Here is a 21,811-nt window from a genome sequence, read left to right on the forward strand (position 1 = left end):
TCAGAAGAAACAAACTCAGACTGGAGAATTTAATTTCACACCACACACAACCCACATGCTCATCTGCTGCAGGATTGTACACCATTACTGCCACCTTGAGGCTCATCAACTCTCTGAGATAACCCAGGATGGCATTTGCATTATCTGACCAATCCCAATTATGGAAAAGCGCACTAGCAGCAGAGCAGCTGATTTTACAAAGAAAGATAAAAATGCACTTCAGGAGGTTAGACACATGGAAGCAAAACAGCTGCTGGTTGGTATGGTTGGTATTTCCCTCTGTTGTAGTCAAAAATTGTAGTTTCAACACTGTTTGTCTGTCTAGTACAACAAGTCACAATGGAGTGAAAATATGACAACAAGTTTGTAGAAACTAAAGAAAAATCAGTGGTTGTCTGAAGATTGTACTGATATTTTTTTGTATCAGTTACTGATAACAAACTCAGCATGCAGAACATAGGAGTGGAACATAAAAGGAAGCTTTAATTCTGATAAGACAAAATAACAGAGTCCAAAGGTAATCAAGTCATCAAAAATGTGCACATTCTTACAAAAACCTAAGAGAAGCTAAATCTCTCAGGTTAAAGTCTCAAAAATCTCTAAGAAGAAAAACAGAAATCCCCCAAATTCTCTTAGATTCTCAACAGCACTGGGGGAAAAAACAAAAAAAGATTTTTCCAGAAATCATAATTTTAAGCTAAGAGGGTTTTTTTGTTTGTTTGTTTGTTTGTTTGTTTGTTTGTTTGTTTGTTTGTTTAGAAAACCAGCTTTTCCTTTTTAAATGTGTCCAGGAAACTAATAACTCATGGGAGAACATGCAAAATCATTCTAGGAACTAATTCAAAGGTGCTTCTAGAAAGAAAATTATCAATTAACATGGAAACTCCAGTAAAACTTCAAGCTCTGTTAGAATTACAAGTTTCAACAAAAAACAATTTTTTTAAATTAATTGTTCCGACTTGGGATGGCATGTCCCAGTGATACCTGAATGGCTCGCCCTTGATAAGAACCAAAACTTATTCTGTTTTTTCTCCCTTTTCCAACTTTAATGGAGGGCGCTACCTTTGGAGTAATGTCCTTCCCAGTTCCAACCCAGTTCCAACCTTCTGTCATGGCCTTGGTCTTTGACCCAGTTTTTGAGTTTCTTATGGGATTGTGATTCTTTTTTTTTTTTTTTTTCGATTTAAGAGATTTTCATACTAGTTTTTTGTATGATTTAATCTTCAGTTTTGCAATTTTTTTGTGTATCTGAGTTTGTTATTTCTAGCTCCTGGTTCATAAAATCTTTGTTGTGATCTCCCTCTTGGCTGTGCCATGTCGATTTGACTAATAACTAATATGATGAATAAATCTGCCCTGTTTAACCCTTTAATGCTGTTTGGACAATCAGTTGTGTAGTGGAGGAGAAGGTGTGACAGTGTGGGGGTGCTGTGCTGGTGACACTGTTGGGGATTTATTCAAAACTGAAGGCACGCTGAACCAGCAAGGCTACCACAGCATCCTGCAGCATCATGCCACCCCATCTGGTTTGTGTTTAGTTGGACCATCATTTATTTTTTAACAGGACAATGACTACCGTGGAATGGACATATTTTAGCGACCTTTTTCTTGAAGGATGAGGTGCTGGGAATAGAGAATGTTAAACTAATTACCAAGAAGGACAGTGATGAAGTGCTGTGCCAGATTGCCTGGCCTTCAGTCACCTGACCTATACCCAGTCAAGATGGCTTGGGATGAGATGGACCACAGACTGAAGGCAAAAGGGCCAACAAGTGCTCATCATCTCTGGGAAATCCTTCAAAACTGTTGGAAAACCATTTCGGGTGACGACCTCATGAAGCTCATTGAGAGAATGCAAAGCAGTAATCACAGCAAAGGGTGGCTACTTTGAAGAATCTAAAATATAAAACATGTTTTGAGTTATTTTACACCTTTTTGTTTACTACATAATTCCATATGTGTTCATTCATAGTTCAGATGCCTTCAGTGAGAATCTACAATGTAAATGGTTATGAAAAAAAAAGAAAAGCCATTAAATGAGAAGATGTGTCCAAACTTTTCACTGGTACTTATAAGAAATCGAGAGACAGAGAGTCCGATTTTGAGATCTAATTTCTTTACTATAATTGGTCTCTATTTAAGATGACTAAACACTGAAAATCATCAAATAACAAAAAAGTTACAAAGCTTTTCAGAAAATAAATTTTTGCTTTTAAAGCTATGCTTGGTATGTTAAAAAACTGGAAGGAAAAGAAAGACATTACTTACAAAGCACATATTACTATTTTTTTCTTTTCTCACTCTCTCTTTTTTTTGTGAGTAAAACACAGTGAAATAAAAACGAGGTGACATCCTGATCACGACTCCTGTTGATGCACTATAACCCAAAGGCCAGAGGACATGTGGTGTGGTGGCTCCCTTTAATATTTCCTCAAGTACATGGATCCTCTACTGTCGTCACTTTTGACCTGATTAATCATGCAGATGGTAATGAGCAGGCCCAGCAGCTATAAAGACAGAGAAGAAGAATGATCAAAATGTATTGTTTGTATGTACTGCTCCAACACTGTAATGACTGGCTTTTAGTCTAAAGCTGAAGAGTTTCCAGCTTCATGCTAGTTAAAGTTGAAATCAGGAGGCTAATAAGCTACATAAGATAAATGAATATTATAGATTAAATTAAAAAGAAAAAACATTTGAAATGTAAACGTTTTGGCTTATCAAGTTTGCAACAAAGTGGCCAAAAAAGTGGACAATAAAGACTGTAACGCATAGATCAGAATAACATCTTCAAATTCCATATTTTGTTTGATTAGCAGTCCATTGACCAGAGTCAAGTACTATGTTAAAATGATTTTTCACTGTTGAACAGTTATTGAATGTACAGGTTAAAGGAGTCAAAGGTGATTTTGACAAAATCTTAAAGAACAACAGAGTCAGTGACACACAGAGGTAACCATGGCAATAAAATAAAAAAACGATAGAGCTTACTGCTATAACAGCAAATCCAAAGAAGAAGCCAAACAGGATGTTAAAGAAAAGGTTCAAAAGTTCAAGGATAATGTCATAGCAGGGCTGCAGAAGAGAAGAGAAAATGGTAATTATCTGACCAGCAGTACAGTGTACAGTGTTTTGATTGGCTGGTAGGTCAGATGATTGAATACCTGTTCATAGATTTCATGTGGGCCACTGGTTCCCTGCAAGAACACAAGAGCAAAATGTGGATGTAAATAGAAACAGTCTGTTAATGTTTTAGGTTGTTTTATTCTGGTGAGATTACACTCACCAGCCTCTTTGTTAGATACTCATGTTCAACCCCCCATCAATGCAAATCTCCTTCAATTCCGATTCTTGTTCATGTAATATAATATAATATACCCCTCCGCGAATCACTACCTTATCATGGTGGAGGGGTTTGTGTGTCCCAGAGATGCCAGGGCCTATGTTGCTTGGGGGCTTTTACCCCCTGGTAGGGTCTCCCATGGCAAGTTGGTCCTGGGTGAGGGACCAGGCAAAGAGTGATTCAGAAGACCCTTATGAGAATATCACCGAGGGAACAGTTTACCCTGCCCAGGATAAGGTTACTGGGGCCCCGCCCTGGAGCCAGGCCCGGGGAGGGTGCCTGAGGGTGAGCGGCCCGGCAGGGCACAGCCCGAAAAGGGGACATGGGCCCATCCTCCTGCAGGCCAACCACCCTCAGGAAGCGGCATAGAGGTCAGGTGCATTGTGCGCTGTGCGGCGGCCAGGAGCAGAGGTCCTGGCTGACTGATCCCCGGCAACCAAGACTGGCAATTGGGACATGGAATGTCACCTCTCTGGGGAAGGAGCCTGAGTTAGTGCGTGAGGCTGAAAGGTACTAGCTAGATATAGTCGGGCTCACCTCAACGCATGGCTCAGGCTCTGGAACCAATCTCCTGGAGAGGCGCTGGACTCTGTCTTAGTCTGGAGTTGCCCCTGGTGAGAGGCAGTGGGCTGGGGCGGGTATTCTAATATCTCCTCGGCTTGCTGCCTGTACGTTGGGGTTCTTGCCAGTGGGTGAGAGGGTTTTGTTCCCTGCACCTTTGGGTCAGGGAACGGGTCCTGACTGTCATCTGCGCTTATGCGCCAAGTGGCAGCTCAGAGTATCCAGCCTTTTTAGAGTCCCTGTGGGATGCTGGAAGGTGCCCTACTGGCAGACTTCAATGCTCACATGGGTAACGACAGTGTGACCTGGAGGGGCGTGATTGGGAGGACCGGCCTCCCTGATCTGAACCCGAGTGGTGTTTTGTTATTGGACTTCTTGCAAACCAAAGTTTGGCCATAACGAACACTATGTTTGAACATAAGAGTGTCCAAAAGTGCACGTGGCACCAGGACGCTCTAGGCCGCAGGTCAATGATCGATTTTGTAGTCGTAGCACCAAACCTGCAGCCATGTTCTGGACACTCGGGTAAAGAGAGGGGCTGAGCTGTCAGCTGATCACCACCTGGTGGTGAATTGGATCAGGTACCAGGGGAGGACGCTGGACAGACCTGGCGTGCCTAAACATATAGTGAGGGTGTGCTGGGAACACCTAGCAGAGCCCCAGTCCGTGAGATCTTCTTTGGCAGAGCTTCGATAGCATTCCAAGGGAGACTGGGGACAATGGGTCCGAATGGACCATGTTCAGCACCTCCATTGCAGAAGCTGCTGCACTGAGCTGTGGCTGCAAGATGGTTGGTGCCTATCGTGGTAGTAACCCCCAAACCAAATGGTAGTACCCAGAGTTGAAGGGAGCCACCAGGCTGAAGAAGGAGTACTATTGGGCTTGGTTAGCCTGTGGGACTTCGGAGGCAGCTGACAGGTACCAACAGGCAAAGCAGAATGCTGCTCGGGCAGTGGCTGAAGCAAAAACTCGGGTGTGGGAGGAGTTTGGAGAGGCCATGGAAAAAGACCTTCGAATTGCCTCAAAGAGATTCTGGCAGGAGGGGAACGCGGTGCTCTACCTGTACTGTGTATAGTGCCGGTGGAGCGCTGCTGACTTCGACTGAGAAAATTGTTGGGCGGTGGAAGGAATACTTCAAGGACCTCCTTAATCGCACTGGCACGTCTTCCATGAAGGAAGCAGAGTCTGGGGCTGAGGGGGATGACCCGCAAATTTCCGGGGGTGAGGTCACTGAGGCAGTTAAACAACTCCTTGGTGGCAGAGCCCCTGACGTGGATGAGGTCCGCCCTGAGTTCCTGACGGTTCTGAATGTTGTAGGGCTGTCCTGGCTGACACGCCTCTGCAATATTGTATGGAGATCAGGGGCAGTACCCGTGGACTGGCAGACTAGGGTAGTGGTCCCCATTTTTAAGAAGGGGGACTGGAGGGTGTGTTCCAACTACAGGGGGATCACACTCCTCAGCCTCCCTGGGAAAGTCTATGACAGGGTGCTGGAAAGGAGACTCCGTCTGTTAGTCGATCCTCGGATACAGGATGAACAATGTGGTTTTCGTCCTGGTCGCGGGACACTGGATCAGCTCTTTATCCTCTCAATGATACTTGACAGCGCATGAGAATTTGCACAACCAGTCTACACGTGTTTTGTGGACTTGGAGAAGGCATTCGACCATGTCCTTCAGGGTGTCCTATGGAGGTGCTGCAGGAGTATGGGGTGTCTGGCCCATTGCCCATTCGATCCCTATACAACCATTGCAAGAGCTTGGTTCGCATAGCCGGCAATAAGGGGGACTCGTTCCTCGTGGGTGATGGGCTCCGCCAAGGCTGCCCTTTGTCACCGATTCTGTTCATAACTTTTATGGACAGGATTTATAGGCGCAGCCAAGTGCTGGAGGGCTTTCACTTAGGTGGCCTCAGAATCTCATTCCTGCTTTTAAACGGATGATGTGGTTTTGTTGGCTTCATCGGGTGATGGCCTCCAGCTCACACTGGAACAGTTCGCAGCCGAGTGTGAAGCAGCAGGAATGAGGATTAGCATCTCCAAATCTGAGGCCATAGTTCTCAGCCGGAAAAGAGTGGAGTGCCCACTCCGGGTCGGGGACGAGTTTCTGCCCCAAGTGGAAGAGTTGATGGGAGAATGGAGACAGAGATCGACAGACGGATTGGTGGTGTGGCTGCAGTGGTACCGGCCCGTCATGATGAAGAGAGAGCTGAGCATAAAAGTGAAGCTCGTGTGAAGCTAATGAGTGAAGCTCATTATTATTATTATTATTATTTTTTTTTTTTTTTTCTGTTTTATTGTTATCATCCGAATCTCAATGGCCCAACCTGTTTTGATATATGTCTTTATATCGGTTGATACTTGCTGTATTGGGCCTGTTATGTTAAATTACATGTGCAAAACTTTATAAATAAAAAATTATAAAAGTGAAGCTCTCAATTAATCGGTCGATCTTTGTCCGTACCCTCAGGGTCACGAGTTCTTTTGGGCACTTTTGGTAGTGAACAAAAGAACGACATTGCGGAAATGAGCTTAATTCGAAGGGTGGCTGGCCTCTCCCTTAGAGATCTCCCTTAGAGGGAGGTCTGGGCCTCTCTGTTTACCCTACTTGTGTGAGGAGGCCTACCCATTGTAATGTGGTGATCTTTTTGAGAGATAGCCTTTATTTGTCAGTTGCAGGTCTTTTGCCCACAACCGAGATGACAGACCTTGCCGACCGTACATACAATACACAAACATCACATTAGGGAGACAGGTCAGGCTAGGTAGCGAAGAAAAAAACAAAAGAAACAAAATGTGTAACACAAAAGGATAATACAGGAATGCACAGATATCAACACACCATAGGACAATAAACACAGACAAGCAGCATGGGAAAGTGTTCCAGTGTGTACATCTGATCTGGGACCGCTGCAATCTTCGACTGCGCCTCCAGCTGACCCGATGTCCACATCAGAGGGGAGGTAAGCGTTGGAGGTGGTGTTGGATCCGGGGCAGGGAGGGTGATGCGTCAGTGAGTGGTTATCAGTATCAGTATATGTATGTGTTTGCGTGTCCATAGTTCAGCTGAGACAGTGTCCTTCACCCTGCCAGGCTAAGTAAATAGTCTTCCAGCCAACCCAGGTGGCCTTGCATGGAATGGGAAGGAACAGACTCAACACAGTCATTATCAGGGAGTTTTTGTTCGGCTCCAGCCTTGAGCCCACAGCTGGCGCCGAAGGGGTTGCCGGATTATGATGGTAATTTTTCTTTTGCAACAACTCATGAGAATTTCAAAGCTGTTCTTTAACACTCCGACACTGGTCTCTCAATCCGTCCATCGTGTAGCCGGCAGGGAAAGTACCTCCAGGGCACTCGGGCTCTCCCGAGCCCAGACTTCTCATTGAGAAAAGGGTGTCAATAGCATTCAGAGACCAGTTGATCAAATCCATAATTCTCTTTAGGTTTTAGAAACAGACTGTGAGAGTGTGTTCCAGGGAAAGTAATACAAAAAACACGAGACTAGACAAGGACATAAGCAGGGAAGATAAGGGAGAGGAGAGGAGAAAAAGTGCGTCCGCCTCCTCCGAGAGCCTAAAGAGAAGTTTTTCCAGTTGAGCAGTATCTTGGCAATAATCAGGACCACAAGCAGAGGTGTTTTGATATATTTGGAGTTTGTTTAGTTCTTCCATATCGCCAAGTAAACAGAGGGAGAGGTGGTCAAGGATTTGGGATATTTTAGTAGTTATTTCTTTCCAGACGTTTTGTATTGGTGGACAGAGCCAGAATGCTTGAAGGTGTTCATCAGTGGTGTTGAGTGTGCAGTTTGTGCAAATGTCTTATTCACTAAGTCCTATTGGAGATAAAGTATCGGAATTTCAGGAGAGGTACCATGCCTCCAAAACGCACTCCTTCCGGTTCTCATCTATATATGTTCCCCCAGTTCTACAAGCTGTTCATTCTCGTTTACGTGCCCTACCCTCCCTCTTCTTTAACTCCTTCACTTCTGTTTAGTACATGGGGATCTGCTAGGCCCGGGAACCACGACCAGTCCCGTTCGAGGAATTCCCCAAACCGCAGCTGAATTCACATCCAAGCCATTTACCTATACAGGGAGTGCAGAATTATTATGCAAATGAGTATTTTGTCCACATCATCCTCTTCATGCATGTTGTCTTACTCCAAGCTGTATAGGCTCGAAAGCCTACTACCAATTAATCATATTAGGTGATGTGCATCTCTGTAATGAGAAGGGGTGTGGTCTAATGACATCAACACCTTATATCAGGTGTGCATAATTATTAGGCAACTTCCTTTCCTTTGGCAAAATGGGTCAAAAGAAGGACTTGACAGGCACAGAAAAGTCAAAAATAGTGAGATATCTTGCAGAGGGATGCACCACTGAACAAGACACACAAGCTGAAACGTCAAGACTGGGCCAAGAAATATCTCAAGACTGATTTTTCCAAGGTTTTATGGACTGATGAAATGAGAGTGAGTCTTGATGGGCCAGATGGATGGGCCCGTGGCTGGATTGGTAAAGGGCAGAGAGCTCCAGTCTGACTCAGATGCCAGCAAGGTGGAGGTGGAGTACTGGTTTGGGCTGGTATCATCAAAGATGAGCTTGTGGGGCCTTTTCAGGTTGAGGATGGAGTCAAGCTCAACTCCCAGTCCTACTGCCAGTTTCTGGAAGACACCTTCTTCAAGCAGTGGTACAGGAAGAAGTCTGCATCCTTCAAGAAAAACATGATTTTCATGCAGGACAATGCTCCATCACACGCGTCCAAGTACTCCACAGCGTGGCTGGCAAGAAAGGGTATAAAAGAAGAAAAACTAATGACATGGCCACCTTGTTCACCTGATCTGAACCCCATTGACAACCTGTGGTCCATCATCAAATGTGAGATTTACAAGGAGGGAAAACAGTACACCTCTCTGAACAGTGTCTGGGAGGCTGTGGTTGCTGCTGCACGCAATGTTGATGGTCAACAGATCAAAACGCTGACAGAATCCATGGATGGCAGGCTTTTGAGTGTCCTTGCAAAGAAAGGTGGCTATATTGGTCGCTGATTTGTTGTTGTTTTGTTTTTGAATGTCAGAAATGTATATTTGTGAATGTGGAGATGTTATATTGGTGTCACTGGTAAAAATAAATAATTGAAATGGGTATATATTTGTTTTTTGTTAAGTTGCCTAATAATTATGCACAGTAATAGTCACCTGCACACACAGATATCCCCCTAAAATAGCTAAAACTAAAAACAAACTAAAAACTACTTCCAAAAACATTCAGCTTTGATATTAATGAGTTTTTTGGGTTTATTGAGAACATGTTTGTTGTTCAATAATAAAATTATTCCTCAAAAATACAACTTGCCTAATGATTCTGCACTCCCTGTATCTACTAAAACGCTGTCAAATCTAAAATAAAGACGTGGGCCTAGCTAGTGAAGTATGATTTTATATTGTATTACTTGTATGTTGGTGTTGTTAGACATGCTAAAAATGTTATTGCAGACTCTACTCCAAAACTGATTATCTGTCTGGATGATGGAGTCTTTTTCCCATTTGTTAATTTGAGCGTGAGGTGCATTATCATTAGAGGATAGTAGTTTATTTGGTTTTAAGGGTGGTTTTTGTGACTTTGCAATTTTATTGATGCTGTTTATTAGTGATGGTTGTCCTACGTTAGTGTTATTGATACTTATTTTGCTTTGATGGAGTGTTTTTGTTGGTTATGTTGACGAAATAATTTTCTGTCAATCCTGTATATGTCAATGAACTGTTGAAATGTTAAGAAGTTATTCTGATAAAATATGTGGCGGAGGTGTGTGATGCCTTTTTCTTTCCATTTAATGCCTATCAGGGTAATTTATTTGCAGTGATGTAAGGGCTATTCCATATGGGTGTTTGAGTTGTAGGTGAGAATATAGTGTTTTTTATTTTATTAATCTTCCAGCAAGCTGACAGTGTTTGCTGTTGCAGTGGTTTTAAGCCGTTGTGATGTGTGATTGTATTCCTGATAAATGGTAAATCTTTGATTAATCGATCTTTATAATCAGATTGTCTAGACCTGGATGAAGGTGATGGGTTGAATGCATCCATTTGATAAGGTATTGTAGTTGGTTATCTAAGAAGTAGTAGTTGAAATTTGGTGCTTCTAGGACTCCTTGGACTTTTGACTTTTGTAATATTTTTAGTTTTATTCTGGAGTTTTTGTTTTTCCAGTAGAATGAAGTTATTATTGTGTCCAGAATAGTGAAAAAAAAGCTTCTGCGGGTTAAATAGGGATCATTGTGAATAAATAGTTGAGTTTAGGTAATATCATCAACTTTATGGTGTTAATACGTCCTATAACTGATAGCTGTATTGTCAACCATTAATTTAAGTAATCTTTTATTGTTTTTGATAGGAGTCTTGAAAACTGCTGATGAATTTGAATGTGGTCACTGGATTGGTTTATAGAGTAGATACAGTGGGGCAAAAAAGTATTTAGTCAGCCACCGATTGTGCAAGTTCCCCCACCTAAAATGATGACAGAGGTCAGTAATTTGCACCAGAGGTACACTTCAACTGTGAGAGACAGAATGTGAAAGAAAAATCCATGAATTCACATGGTAGGATTTGTAAAGAATTTATTCGTAAATTAGGGTGGAAAATAAGTATTTGGTCACCTCAAACAAGGAAAATCTCTGGCTCTCACAGACCTGTAACGTCTTCTGTAAGAAGCTTTTCTGTCCCCTACTCGTTACCTGTATGAATGGCACTTGTTTGAACTCATCATCTGTATAAAAGACACCTGTCCACAGCCTCAAACAGTCAGACTCCAAACTCCGCCATGGCCAAGACCAAAGAGCTTTCGAAGGACACCAGGAAAAGTATTGTAGACCTGCACCAGACTGGGAAGAGTGAATCTACAATAGGCAAGCAGCTTGGTGTGAAAAAATCAACTGTGGGAGCAAACATCAGAAAATGGAAGACATACAAGACCACTGATAATCTCCCTCGATCTGGGGCTCCACGCAAGATCTCATCCCGTGGGGTCAAAACGATCATGAGAACGGTGAGCAAAAATCCCAGAACCACACGGGGGGACCTGGTGAATGACCTGCAGAGAGCTGGGACCAAAGTAACAAAGGTCACCATCAGTAACACACTACAACGGCAGGGAATCAAATCCCGCAGTGCCAGACGTGTTCCTCTGCTGAAGCCAGTGCATGTCCAGGCCCGTCTGAAGTTTGCCAGAGAGCACATGGATGATACAGCAGAGGATTGGGAGAATGTCATGTGGTCAGATGAAACCAAAGTAGAACTTTTTGGTATAAACTCAACTCGTCGTGTTTGGAGGAAGAAGAATACTGAGTTGCATCCCAAGAACACCATACCTACTGTGAAGCATGGGGGTGGAAACATCATGCTATGGGGCTGTTTTTCTGCCAAGGGGACAGGACGACTGATCCGTGTTAAGGACAGAATGAATGGGGCCATGTATCGTGAGATTTTGAGCCAAAACCTCCTTCCATCAGTGAGAACTTTGAAGATGAAATGAGGCTGGGTCTTCCAACATGACAATGATCCAAAACACACCGCCCGGGCAACAAAGGAGTGGCTCCGTAAGAAGCATTTGAAAGTCCTGGAGTGGCCTAGCCAGTCTCCAGACCTCAACCCCATAGGAAATCTGTGGCGGGAGTTGAAAGTCCGTGTTGCTCGGCGACAGCCCCAAAACATCACTGCTCTCGAGAAGATCTGCATGGAGGAATGGGCCAAAATACCAGCTACTGTGTGTGCAAGCCTGGTAAAGACCTATAGTAAACGTTTGACCTCTGTTATTGCCAACAAAGGTTATGTTACAAAGTATTGAGTTGTATTTTTGTTATTGACCAAATACTTATTTTCCACCCTAATTTACGAATAAATTCTTTACAGATCCTACCATGTGGATTCATGGATTTTTTTTTCACATTCTGTCTCTCACAGTTGAAGTGTACCTCTGGTGCAAATTACTGACCTCTGTCATCATTTTAGGTGGGGGAACTTGCACAATCGGTGGCTGACTAAATACTTTTTTGCCCCACTGTATAATTTGGAACTGCTTAATATTGCTGTTGTGTGCAATCTTCCCAAATAAAACAGATGTGACAATGGTAGGAGGAAGGAAAGAAAATTAAACAAAACGCACAGATAAAGAAATAAACAAAAAAAATGTTAACACTGAAACACATAAAGGCATTGCGTACACAATGTTAAGAGCCTAATGACACATGAGTTCAGAGACAACTAGGTTAACTGTTCTTTTTGGATTTTATCAATTACTGTGGGGGGAGAGAAAAAAATATGAATGGAATGTGAGCAAGAAAGAGGGAGCGAGGAAAGAAAGAAAAAAAGGTCAAATAAATTAGCAGCGACAATGATAGCTTTAATGATCATTTGACATATAAAAACACCCAAAATCACAACACATTTAGTCATGAAATTGTTTTATGAACAATTTGCTTTTCAGCTTGACATTATAGTTCTATTCTGTAAAACCAACCTGAGGCTTGGATTTGCATCTAAGTGAGTTGGATCTTCCATTCATTGCTGATCCAGTATTTGAAGAAATGCATTCACAGGAGTCAGGGATATTATTACCCCAGTCTGTGGCGTTCCTAATTCCACAGCAATGAAACTGTTAACAAACAAGAGATTGACTTTAAACAACAGGAAATACTCAACAAAATTCTCCACTATTCTGTTTTTTATCAATATAGTGACTGTAATGTAAATATCATTGCAAAACAATTCAGTCAATATATGGTGCAATCAAAATGTTTTTTGACTCCAATCTTGGCTGATCTCCCCTTTAAGGTTGGTCCTTGTTCACCTCTGGGCCCTTCCAGTGCTACTGTTATGTTTAGGTAACTTACAAGTTCTGTGTTGACTACTTGTAAAAGCACAGTTGCAACAAAATCCACTAGGGCCAGTAGAAAGACTACTATTATTGGGGTAAATAGTGCAAAAAACATTACATTTGACTGTATCTTCTCAACCATACTTCTAATGACTTCTTCTCTTATGTTGGCCTTTTGTAGTTCATTCTGGAGGGCAGTCTCTATCTGGAAAAGAAAATAACATTTTAGTATAATGGTAGAGAAATGAAGAATATATTCTCCTCAAGACAGACAGACACAGCAGGCCAAAAAGCACAGAGAAAGCAGAGGGAAAGATGAAGCAATAATAATGTTATGGATTATGAGACAGCAGACGCTTAAGCAATAATATGTCCACTCATAACCAAGAGGCCCTTCAATGGTTCCTCTTACAGCAGTTACACTTTCTGATTTTATTTGTATCTTCCTGAAATATTTTGACTGAATCCTCATTCTCTGAAATGCTACTTGCTTTCTTTTTAAAGTACCTCTTAAGTCCCATGGTCATGGCCAACTAGGACGGTTGAGTAAACTGATCACTTGGTAGTGTGTTGGTTATTGTGAGTTATTAAGACTGAGATATAAAAAGCATACTGCAGAAAGACAATGAAGGTAATTTATCTCCAAAACATAAAAATTAAGTCTAGCGGCAAGATAACAGATGGAAATACTAAATGTAGCTGATCAGACAGCAATGGAGAACACAGCAGAATTAAGAAAGAAAAGACAAGATGACCTCATTTCTTCCTGTCGCTACATTGATGCCACCATAAAACATGATGATCATTCCAATCCCCATGAAGCTTGCAAACTGTACAAACAAAACAATACAAAGAGCATCCACAGTTATTGTTCTAATAACTATAAAATTAACACAGCATCAGCTTGTTATCTTGTTTGATGTGGAGTTGTACATACTAGTTTGAGGCCGATGATTGACTCACAGCACGTAGCAAAGATTCCCAGAGAGGAAATACCGAGGACGCCGATGGCAAACAACCAACCCCAAATCATGTCTGGCAAATCAAGTGATGAGAACTCCTCCTGAATGATAGGAAAGGACACCAACAATGGATTAATCTGGAAAATTATTTAGTTCTTCAAATGAAAAAACAAATCAAAAACAATCATCCAAAATAACATTTTAGACATGACTGTCCGGTCCATGTTAGACTGACTATCCCAACCCCCCCCATGCTACCATAGGTCACACAAGAAGCATTTCAAAACCTGAACCAGGCCATACGAGGACCAACCTGCAACTCACCACCCAGCAAGTAGCATTCCTGAGTGAAGAGGCCAGCTCATTCAATTCAATTTCATTTTATTTATATAGCGCCAAACAGTGTTGGGGAGTAACGGAATACATGTACCGCCGTTACGTATTTAAAATACAAAATATGAGTAACTGTATTCCATTACAGTTACCATTTAAAAAGGTGGTATTTAGAATACAGTTACTTTGTTAAAATAAATGGATTACATGGCGGTATTTTCCTGTTTCATTTTGTCGCGGGTCAGGACTGTTTCGGTTTTGTTTGACAACTATGTTCTGTTGTTCCAGGCGGCAGCATTATGGTTGCCATGGCGACTGTGTGTTTCCTGGGTGAGAAAGCGCCTTTTTGTTGTTGTTGTTGTGTAAAGCTAATAGGCAGAATGCTACAGGTATAGCCCTAAAGAATGTAGCATCATAGGCAGTGTAGTCCGTGCTGCAGGGAGAATGGATCGCCATACCCATTATGTGTCTGTGAGCGCGAGGAGGGAGAAAAAGGAGAGTGGAAAAGTACGAGTTGTCATCAAACAAAAACGGGAGCTGGAAGCATGTAAATATAATAATAACCACTGCAGCCAAGAAGAGTGCCTGGCGAGCCCAGTTGTAAGTAAGCTATTAAGACTCGACTGTACACTGTGTTCATGTTTTCCTACGAAACAATAAGTTCCATTGGAGCAGCCTTTCAACGCCTCTCTCTGTCTCTCACAAGCAAAGGTGACCCAGACAACAAAGTAAAGCTATTTTTCAGCTACAAGCCCAACACGGAACCGACGTATTAGTCAGAGGTCCGTTTACTACAGTTCGGAGTCGCGGACCTTCAGTAGCAGTAATAAATCACACAGCAATAGTACATTCACGTAGTTGTAAAAAGCATGATAATATATTAAGTAATCCAAAGTATTCAGAATACGTTAGTCTCATTGAGTAACGTAACGGAATACGTTATAGAATACATTTTGGCGTATGTATTCTGTAATCTGTAGTGGAATACATTTTAAAAGTAACCTTCCCAACACTGGCGCCAAATCACAACAGTCGTCTCAAGGCTTGTGTACTACCTTTTTCTGTTAATGGTTTATATGACACTACTGCATGTCATGTTCTTGTACTTCTGTACTAATAATGGCAACACATTGCAAAACAGTTGGGGTCAGGTAACAAAAGGCTTGACAAATAGTTCGAAAAATAGTATGGAAAAAAGGAACAACTGGAGGAACATTTTGAAACATATTTTGTTAACTAACAACAGGTCGGTAGCATGCTGGGGAATAAAATGTGGATATATTAAACATGTTAAAAGGAAACATTTTAAAAGAAAGTGACACTTAAAAAAATCAGCAATCTGCTTTGTTCTAATTAAAAACTGAAAAATTAATGAGACTGTTTACCTTATGGGTAGAGGTCTGTAGCAATCCGTAAATCAGCCCAAATCCAACTATCTGAGGAAAGAGACTCAGATCATGTCATCTGCAATAGCAAAACCAGAGTTCCTGTATGGTTGCCTAAATGTACCAAGGAAACATTTATTCTTTAAAAGATAAATTCATCAGGGACTTGTTTTAAAAATGTTTCAAAACAAAAGAAACAAAAGATAAACAGTACCACAGAGAATTTCAAGTTTAAACTTTGGTCGATCTGCCCATTGGTTAGGTTTGACCATAGAAAACATTGGGCATGCATATATTTGTTACAGAATATATATATATATATATATATATATATATATATATGTGTGTAAAAAAAAACAAAATAAACACACCCAGCACGCCCCTGCGGGCGGTTTATCCTTCAAGCTCGGGTCCTCTACCAGAGGCCTGGGAGCTTGAGGGTCCTGCGCAGTATCTTAGCTGTTCCCAGGACTGCGCTCTTCTGGACAGAGATCTCCGATGTTATTCCCGGGATCTGCTGGAGCCACTCGCCTAGCTTGGGAGTCACCGCACCTAGTGCTCTGATTACCACGGAGACCACCGTTACCTTCACCCTCCACATCCTCTCGAGCTCTTCTCTGAGCCCTTGGTATTTCTCCAGCTTCTCGTGTTCCTTCTTCCTGATATTGCTGTCATTCGGAACCGCTACATCGATCACTACGGCCGTCTTCTTCTGTTTGTCTACCACCACTATGTCCGGTTGTTTAGCCACCACCATTTTGTCCGTCTGTATCTGGAAGTCCCACAGGATCTCAGCTCGGTCATTCTCCACCACCCTTGGGGGCATCTCCCATTTTGACCTCGGGACTTCCAGGTTATACTCGGCAGAGATGTTCCTATACACTATGCCGGCCACTTGGTTATGGCGTTCCATGTATGCCTTGCCTGCTAGCATCTTGCACCCTGCTGTTATGTGCTGGATTGTCTCTGGGGCATCTTTACACAGCCTGCACCTGGGGTCTTGCCTGGTGTGATAGACCCCAGCCTCTATGGATCTTGTGCTCAGAGCTTGTTCTTGTGCTGCCATGATTAGTGCCTCTGTGCTGTCTTTCAGTCCAGCTTTGTCCAGCCACTGGTAGGATTTCTGGATATCAGCCACCTCCTCCATCTGCCGGTGGTACATACCGTGCAGGGGCCTGTCCTTCCATGATGGTTTCTCATCTCCCTCCTCTTTCTTGGGTTTCTGCTGCCTGAGGTATTCACTGAGCACTCGGTCAGTTGGGGCCGTCTTCCCAATGTATTCTTGGATGTTCGTTGTCTCATCCTGGACTGTGGTGCTGACACTCACCAGTCCCCGGCCCCCTTCCTTCCGCTTAGCGTACAGCCTCAGGGTGCTGGACTTGGGGTGAAACCCTCCATGCATGGTAAGGAGCTTTCTTGTCTATATATATATATGTATATATATATATATATATATATATATATATATATATATATATATATATATATATATATATATATATATATATATACACACACAGTGGGGCAAAAAAGTATTTAGTCAGCCACCGATTGCGCAAGTTCCCCCACCTAAAATGATGACAGAGGTCGGTAATTTGCACCAGAGGTACACTTCAACTGTGAGAGACAGAATGTGAAAAAAAAAATCCATGAATCCACATGGTAGGATTTGTAAAGAATTTATTCGTAAATCAGGGTGGAAAATAAGTATTTGGTCAATAACAAAAATACGACTCAATACTTTGTAACATAACCTTTGTTGGCAATAACAGAGGTCAAACGTTTACTATAGGTCTTTACCAGGTTTGCACACACAGTAGCTGGTATTTTGGCCCATTCCTCCATGCAGATCTTCTCGAGAGCAGTGATGTTTTGGGGCTGTCGCCGAGCAACACGGACTTTCAACTCCCGCCACAGATTTTCTATGGGGTTGAGGTCTGGAGACTGGCTAGGCCACTCCAGGACTTTCAAATGCTTCTTACGGAGCCACTCCTTTGTTGCCCGGGCGGTGTGTTTTGGATCATTGTCATGTTGGAAGACCCAGCCTCGTTTCATCTTCAAAGTTCTCACTGATGGAAGGAGGTTTTAGCTCAAAATCTCACGATACATGGCCCCATTCATTCTGTCCTCAACACGGATCAGTCGTCCTGTCCCCTTGGCAGAAAAACAGCCGCATAGCATGATGTTTCCACCCCCATGCTTCACAGTAGGTATGGTGTTCTTGGGATGCAACTCAGTATTCTTCTTCCTCCAAACACGACGAGTTGAGTTTATACCAAAAAGTTCTACTTTGGTTTCATCTGACCACATGACATTCTCCCAATCCTCTGCTGTATCATCCATGTGCTCTCTGGCAAACTTCAGACGGGCCTGGACATGCACTGGCTTCAGCAGCGGAACACGTCTGGCACTGCGGGATTTGATTCCCTGCCGTTGTAGTGTGTTACTGATGGTGACCTTTGTTACTTTGGTCCCAGCTCTCTGCAGGTCATTCACCAGGTCCCCCCGTGTGGTTCTGGGATCTTTGCTCACCGTTCTCATGATCATTTTGACCCCACGGGATGAGATCTTGCGTGGAGCCCCAGATCGAGGGAGATTATCAGTGGTCTTGTATGTCTTCCATTTTCTGATGATTGCTCCCACAGTTGATTTTTTTCACACCAAGCTGCTTGCCTATTGTAGATTCACTCTTCCCAGTCTGGTGCAGGTCTACAATACTTTTCCTGGTGTCCTTCGAAAGCTCTTTGGTCTTGGCCATGGCGGAGTTTGGAGTCTGACTGTTTGAGGCTGTGGACAGGTGTCTTTTATACAGATGATGAGTTCAAACAGGTGCCATTCATACAGGTAACGAGTGGGGGACAGAAAAGCGTCTTACAGAAGACGTTACAGGTCTGTGAGAGCCAGAGATTTTCCATGTTTGAGGTGACCAAATACTTATTTTCCACCCTAATTTACGAATAAATTCTTTACAAATCCTACCATGTGAATTCATGGATTTTTCTTTCACATTCTGTCTCTCACAGTTGAAGTGTACCTCTGGTGCAAATTACTGACCTCTGTCATCATTTTAAGTGGGGGAACTTGTACAATCGGTGGCTGACTAAATACTTTTTTGCCCCACTGTATATATATATATTAGAGATGGCACGATACCACTTTTTTATGTCCGATACCGATACCGATATCATAAATTTGGATATCTGCCGATACCGATATGAATCCGATATAGTGTTTTTTAATCAACAAAACTGTTTTTTTAAAATATCTTGCTGCATTTTGTATAAGTTCATACTCAAGTTTAAAACAACAACTACACTAAAGCTATTCTGTTATACCTGTATACAAAAAAAATATTTCATAGTTCAGCAATACTGATCAATCTAATAAACTTAAACCTACACCATCCTCCCTATTCTGGTATTTTAAAGAGTACTTAGCGTAAATATTAAGCAACCTAACTAATAGGGTTCCAACTCCCAGCAACAACAAAAATAAATAAATAAAAAATAGGGAACCACCCCTCACGCTCCACCTCATGATGCTTAATCGACGTAATCAACCTTAATTTGATGCAGTGTGAAAAAAAATGCACAGAAATCAATTATTTTTCAAGAAATATTAAATAGATTCAACATCTTTCTTCAACAAAATTGCAGACTGCACAGATGGTACCTTCCCAAAGGAAAAAGTACTATAGCTTACTAGGGTATATATATTAGACTTAATAGTCACTATACTACAGTAATTGACTTCTATTCATTTTACATCAAATTAAAACTTTGTGTGTCAGATAATTATTTATTAAAAGCTAGACATTTTAAATGAGAATAAGAAAGAAAAGTATGTCTTTGTGCCCCCTTTTCCCAGTTAATGCCCTATCGGCCCCCCTGGCTAAACTTTGCTAGATCCGCCCCTGCACAGTTACCAGCGTCAGCTACGTAGAAAACGATCCTGGTGTAGAAAGTAATATTAAATAAATTCTAACAACAGCTTATCAAGCTTAAACGTGCTGCTGTTGTTCAGCCGCTGGTTTCCTCTTTCTGGTGCAAAGTGGGCCAAAAACAAAGACGGACTCGCGACAGAAAAGCCGATCAGCTGATCATTTAAGCAGTTTCACGATTGAAGTAGCAGCCGGAGAGCGAGAGGCAGTCGCTCGTTAAGCTTAACGCAGGAATGCTTTACAAACATTCAGAGATGGACTTACACACTTGCTTTACTTCTCTCTGGGATAACTTTGTCGGAGATGAAATGCCAGGTTGCTAGCGAAGCTCCAAATGCTATCCAGACCACAGGTCCCGCATGCCACAGCCGCTCTATCACGTGATGCATACTGCTCCGACATGCTAACGTTCTGAGGTGAGTTACGGCGTGTTGCAAGTTTTGTGAGGTGCTTTCGTGATATTTAATGGATCGGATTACATTTTTTATTTTTCTCCGATATCCGATCCAGTAATTTAGGTCAGTATCGGACCGATACCGATACGTAATATCGGATCGGTCCATCTCTAATATATATATATATGTGTGTATATATATATATATATATATATATATATATATATATATATATATATATATATATATATGTATATATATATATGTATATATATATATATATATATATATATATATGTATATATATATATGTATATATATATATATGTGTGTGTACATATATATACGTATATATACACATATGCATATATATATATATATATATATATATATATATATATATATATATATATATATATATATATATGTATGTGTGTGTGTGTGTGTGTGTGTGAACCTTCCGATTACAAGACGAACATGTTAAAAATAACTGAACTCTTGAGCCACGATCGCCAGCTCTACGGGAAGAAGTTCCTCCTGCGCACAGACCATGCGTCCCTCACTTGGCTGCTCAGCTTTAAAGAACCGGAGTGACAGCTAGCCCGGTGGTTGGAGACATTGCAAGATTACCACTTTGAGGTTCGTCACTGGGTCGAGGCTCCCAGTTGTTGTAGTCGCGGGTTCGTCTGTGTGTCTACCCCTGTATTTCTGCCGTGTGTTTCTCCATGTTCCAAGGTTTCACACCTCAGGTTTTCATGTTTCAAGTTTCTCATTGCAGGTTTTTGTTCTTTTCATTGTTATTTTGTAGCTGTTCCCAGTTTAGGGACGTAAATGTAAATGTAATTTTAATAAAACATAGTAGGAAATATGTGTGCTAAGCATTAAAAATAAATCCTTATTTATTTGTTCTAAATTATGGAAAAACAGCTTCTTCTAACTGCCCAGTCTTTTAATCATTATATCTTGCAGCACTGCTTCACCATGGTAAAAAACAAAAAGGCTTCAGTGGTTCATAGTTAGATTAAAATATGAGAATGCTGAAAATAGTTTTTCCATTTCTGCATGTATGTCTTATTGTTGGGTCTTTACCTTACAATGTAAAGTGCCACGAGGCAACTGTTCTTGTGATTTGGTGCTACATAAATAAAACTGAAGTGAACAATTTTCTTTTTTTTAAAATAAACTTGTGAAAAATAAATCCTTTTAGTTTCTCTCTTTCCTTCAACATAAATAATAACAAAAATCAATAAATCAATCATCAAAATGAAATCCTAAAAACAAAAAAATAAAGATTCCACTTACTGCAAAAAGCACATTGAAGAAGACAAAAATGCACTTGAGACATCCATTAATTTTCCCCATCTTCAATTTTTAGAGGTGATGCAGTGAGGTTGTAACCCAGAGTGTAAGAATGTGCAGCTTTTCTGCCGTTTGTGAACACACAGAGTGAATGTGAATTCAGGAAGACGCAGAAGTGAAACACAAAAGGCTTCTCTGAGGACAAACCCTCACATCTATAGTAAGACCTCATAAAACACATGCAGTTAGAAAAAAAAACATGCTTTAGTTCTCATGAACTTAATAACAGGAAGCAAAACAAAAACTGAAAGAAAAAAACATATCAAAGAATTATTTCTGACTACTGTATAAAGAACACTGGCAAACAGAATGGGGGGGGAGTAAACGTAATACAGCAGAGATAAGACTGCAGTCCTCCAGTCTTCCATTAAGAGCCTCAACATCGTCTTGGGTTTTGAGAGGTAAAACCACCCCTTCAAGGAATTATGCAACTAAATCAATTTTTCTACTTCAGCAAGGCATTTAACATCTTGCTATGAACCAGTTGAGTCTCCTTCACTTCATCTAAAATGGCAAGGACTTTTCGCTTGATTCACTGTGGCTGCTCAGTTTACTTTGCATCAGTTTAACACTTGGCCTAGAGAGGTTAAAGCACACAACATTTACTATAGCAGTCGTTCTCAAATTGTAATACGTGTACCACCTATGTCTGGTGGTACGTGGGAA

The 21,811-nt window shown here is 41.6% G+C and overlaps 1 protein-coding gene across 2 annotated transcripts; it reads right to left on the reverse strand.

Annotated features, from left to right (window-relative positions):
• Positions 1–462: 462 nt before the first annotated feature.
• On the reverse strand, positions 463–21,270 carry LOC146689327 (tetraspanin-8-like). Of its 2 annotated transcripts, XM_085436787.1 has the most exons (9): positions 21,089–21,267; positions 15,452–15,502; positions 13,709–13,834; positions 13,527–13,601; positions 12,890–12,976; positions 12,415–12,549; positions 3,165–3,197; positions 2,992–3,075; positions 463–2,507 (listed from the first exon to the last, which is right to left on the reverse strand). In XM_085436787.1, exons 1-9 carry the CDS (start codon positions 21,146–21,148, stop codon positions 2,421–2,423), a joined length of 738 nt encoding a protein of 245 aa, XP_085292913.1. In that variant the 5' UTR covers positions 21,149–21,267; the 3' UTR covers positions 463–2,420. The 2 variants fall into 2 exon arrangements, with proteins under 2 accessions (XP_085292913.1, XP_085292914.1); XM_085436788.1 differs by lacking the exons at positions 2,992–3,075; positions 3,165–3,197 and having other exon boundaries at positions 21,089–21,270.
• Positions 21,271–21,811: the final 541 nt, after the last annotated feature.

This window comes from Copadichromis virginalis, linkage group LG17 (assembly GCF_057382275.1).
Source record: "Copadichromis virginalis isolate Kocher_CV1m ecotype Utaka linkage group LG17, C_Virginalis_male_GT1.1, whole genome shotgun sequence".
Classification (NCBI taxonomy): domain Eukaryota; kingdom Metazoa; phylum Chordata; class Actinopteri; order Cichliformes; family Cichlidae; genus Copadichromis; species Copadichromis virginalis.

Bases quoted from the DNA above. Each gene is read 5' to 3' on its own strand.
- LOC146689327 (XM_085436787.1), bottom strand. From the start codon at position 21,148: ATGGGGAAAATTAATGGATGTCTCAAGTGCATTTTTGTCTTCTTCAAT. The intron at 15,503-21,088 runs GTAAGTGGAATC...CTCTTTCCTCAG, and splicing joins TCTTCAATGTGCTTTTTGCA to ATAGTTGGATTTGGGCTGAT. The intron at 2,508-2,991 runs GTAAGCTCTATC...CTGTCTTTATAG, and splicing joins TTGGATTTGCTGTTATAGCA to CTGCTGGGCCTGCTCATTAC.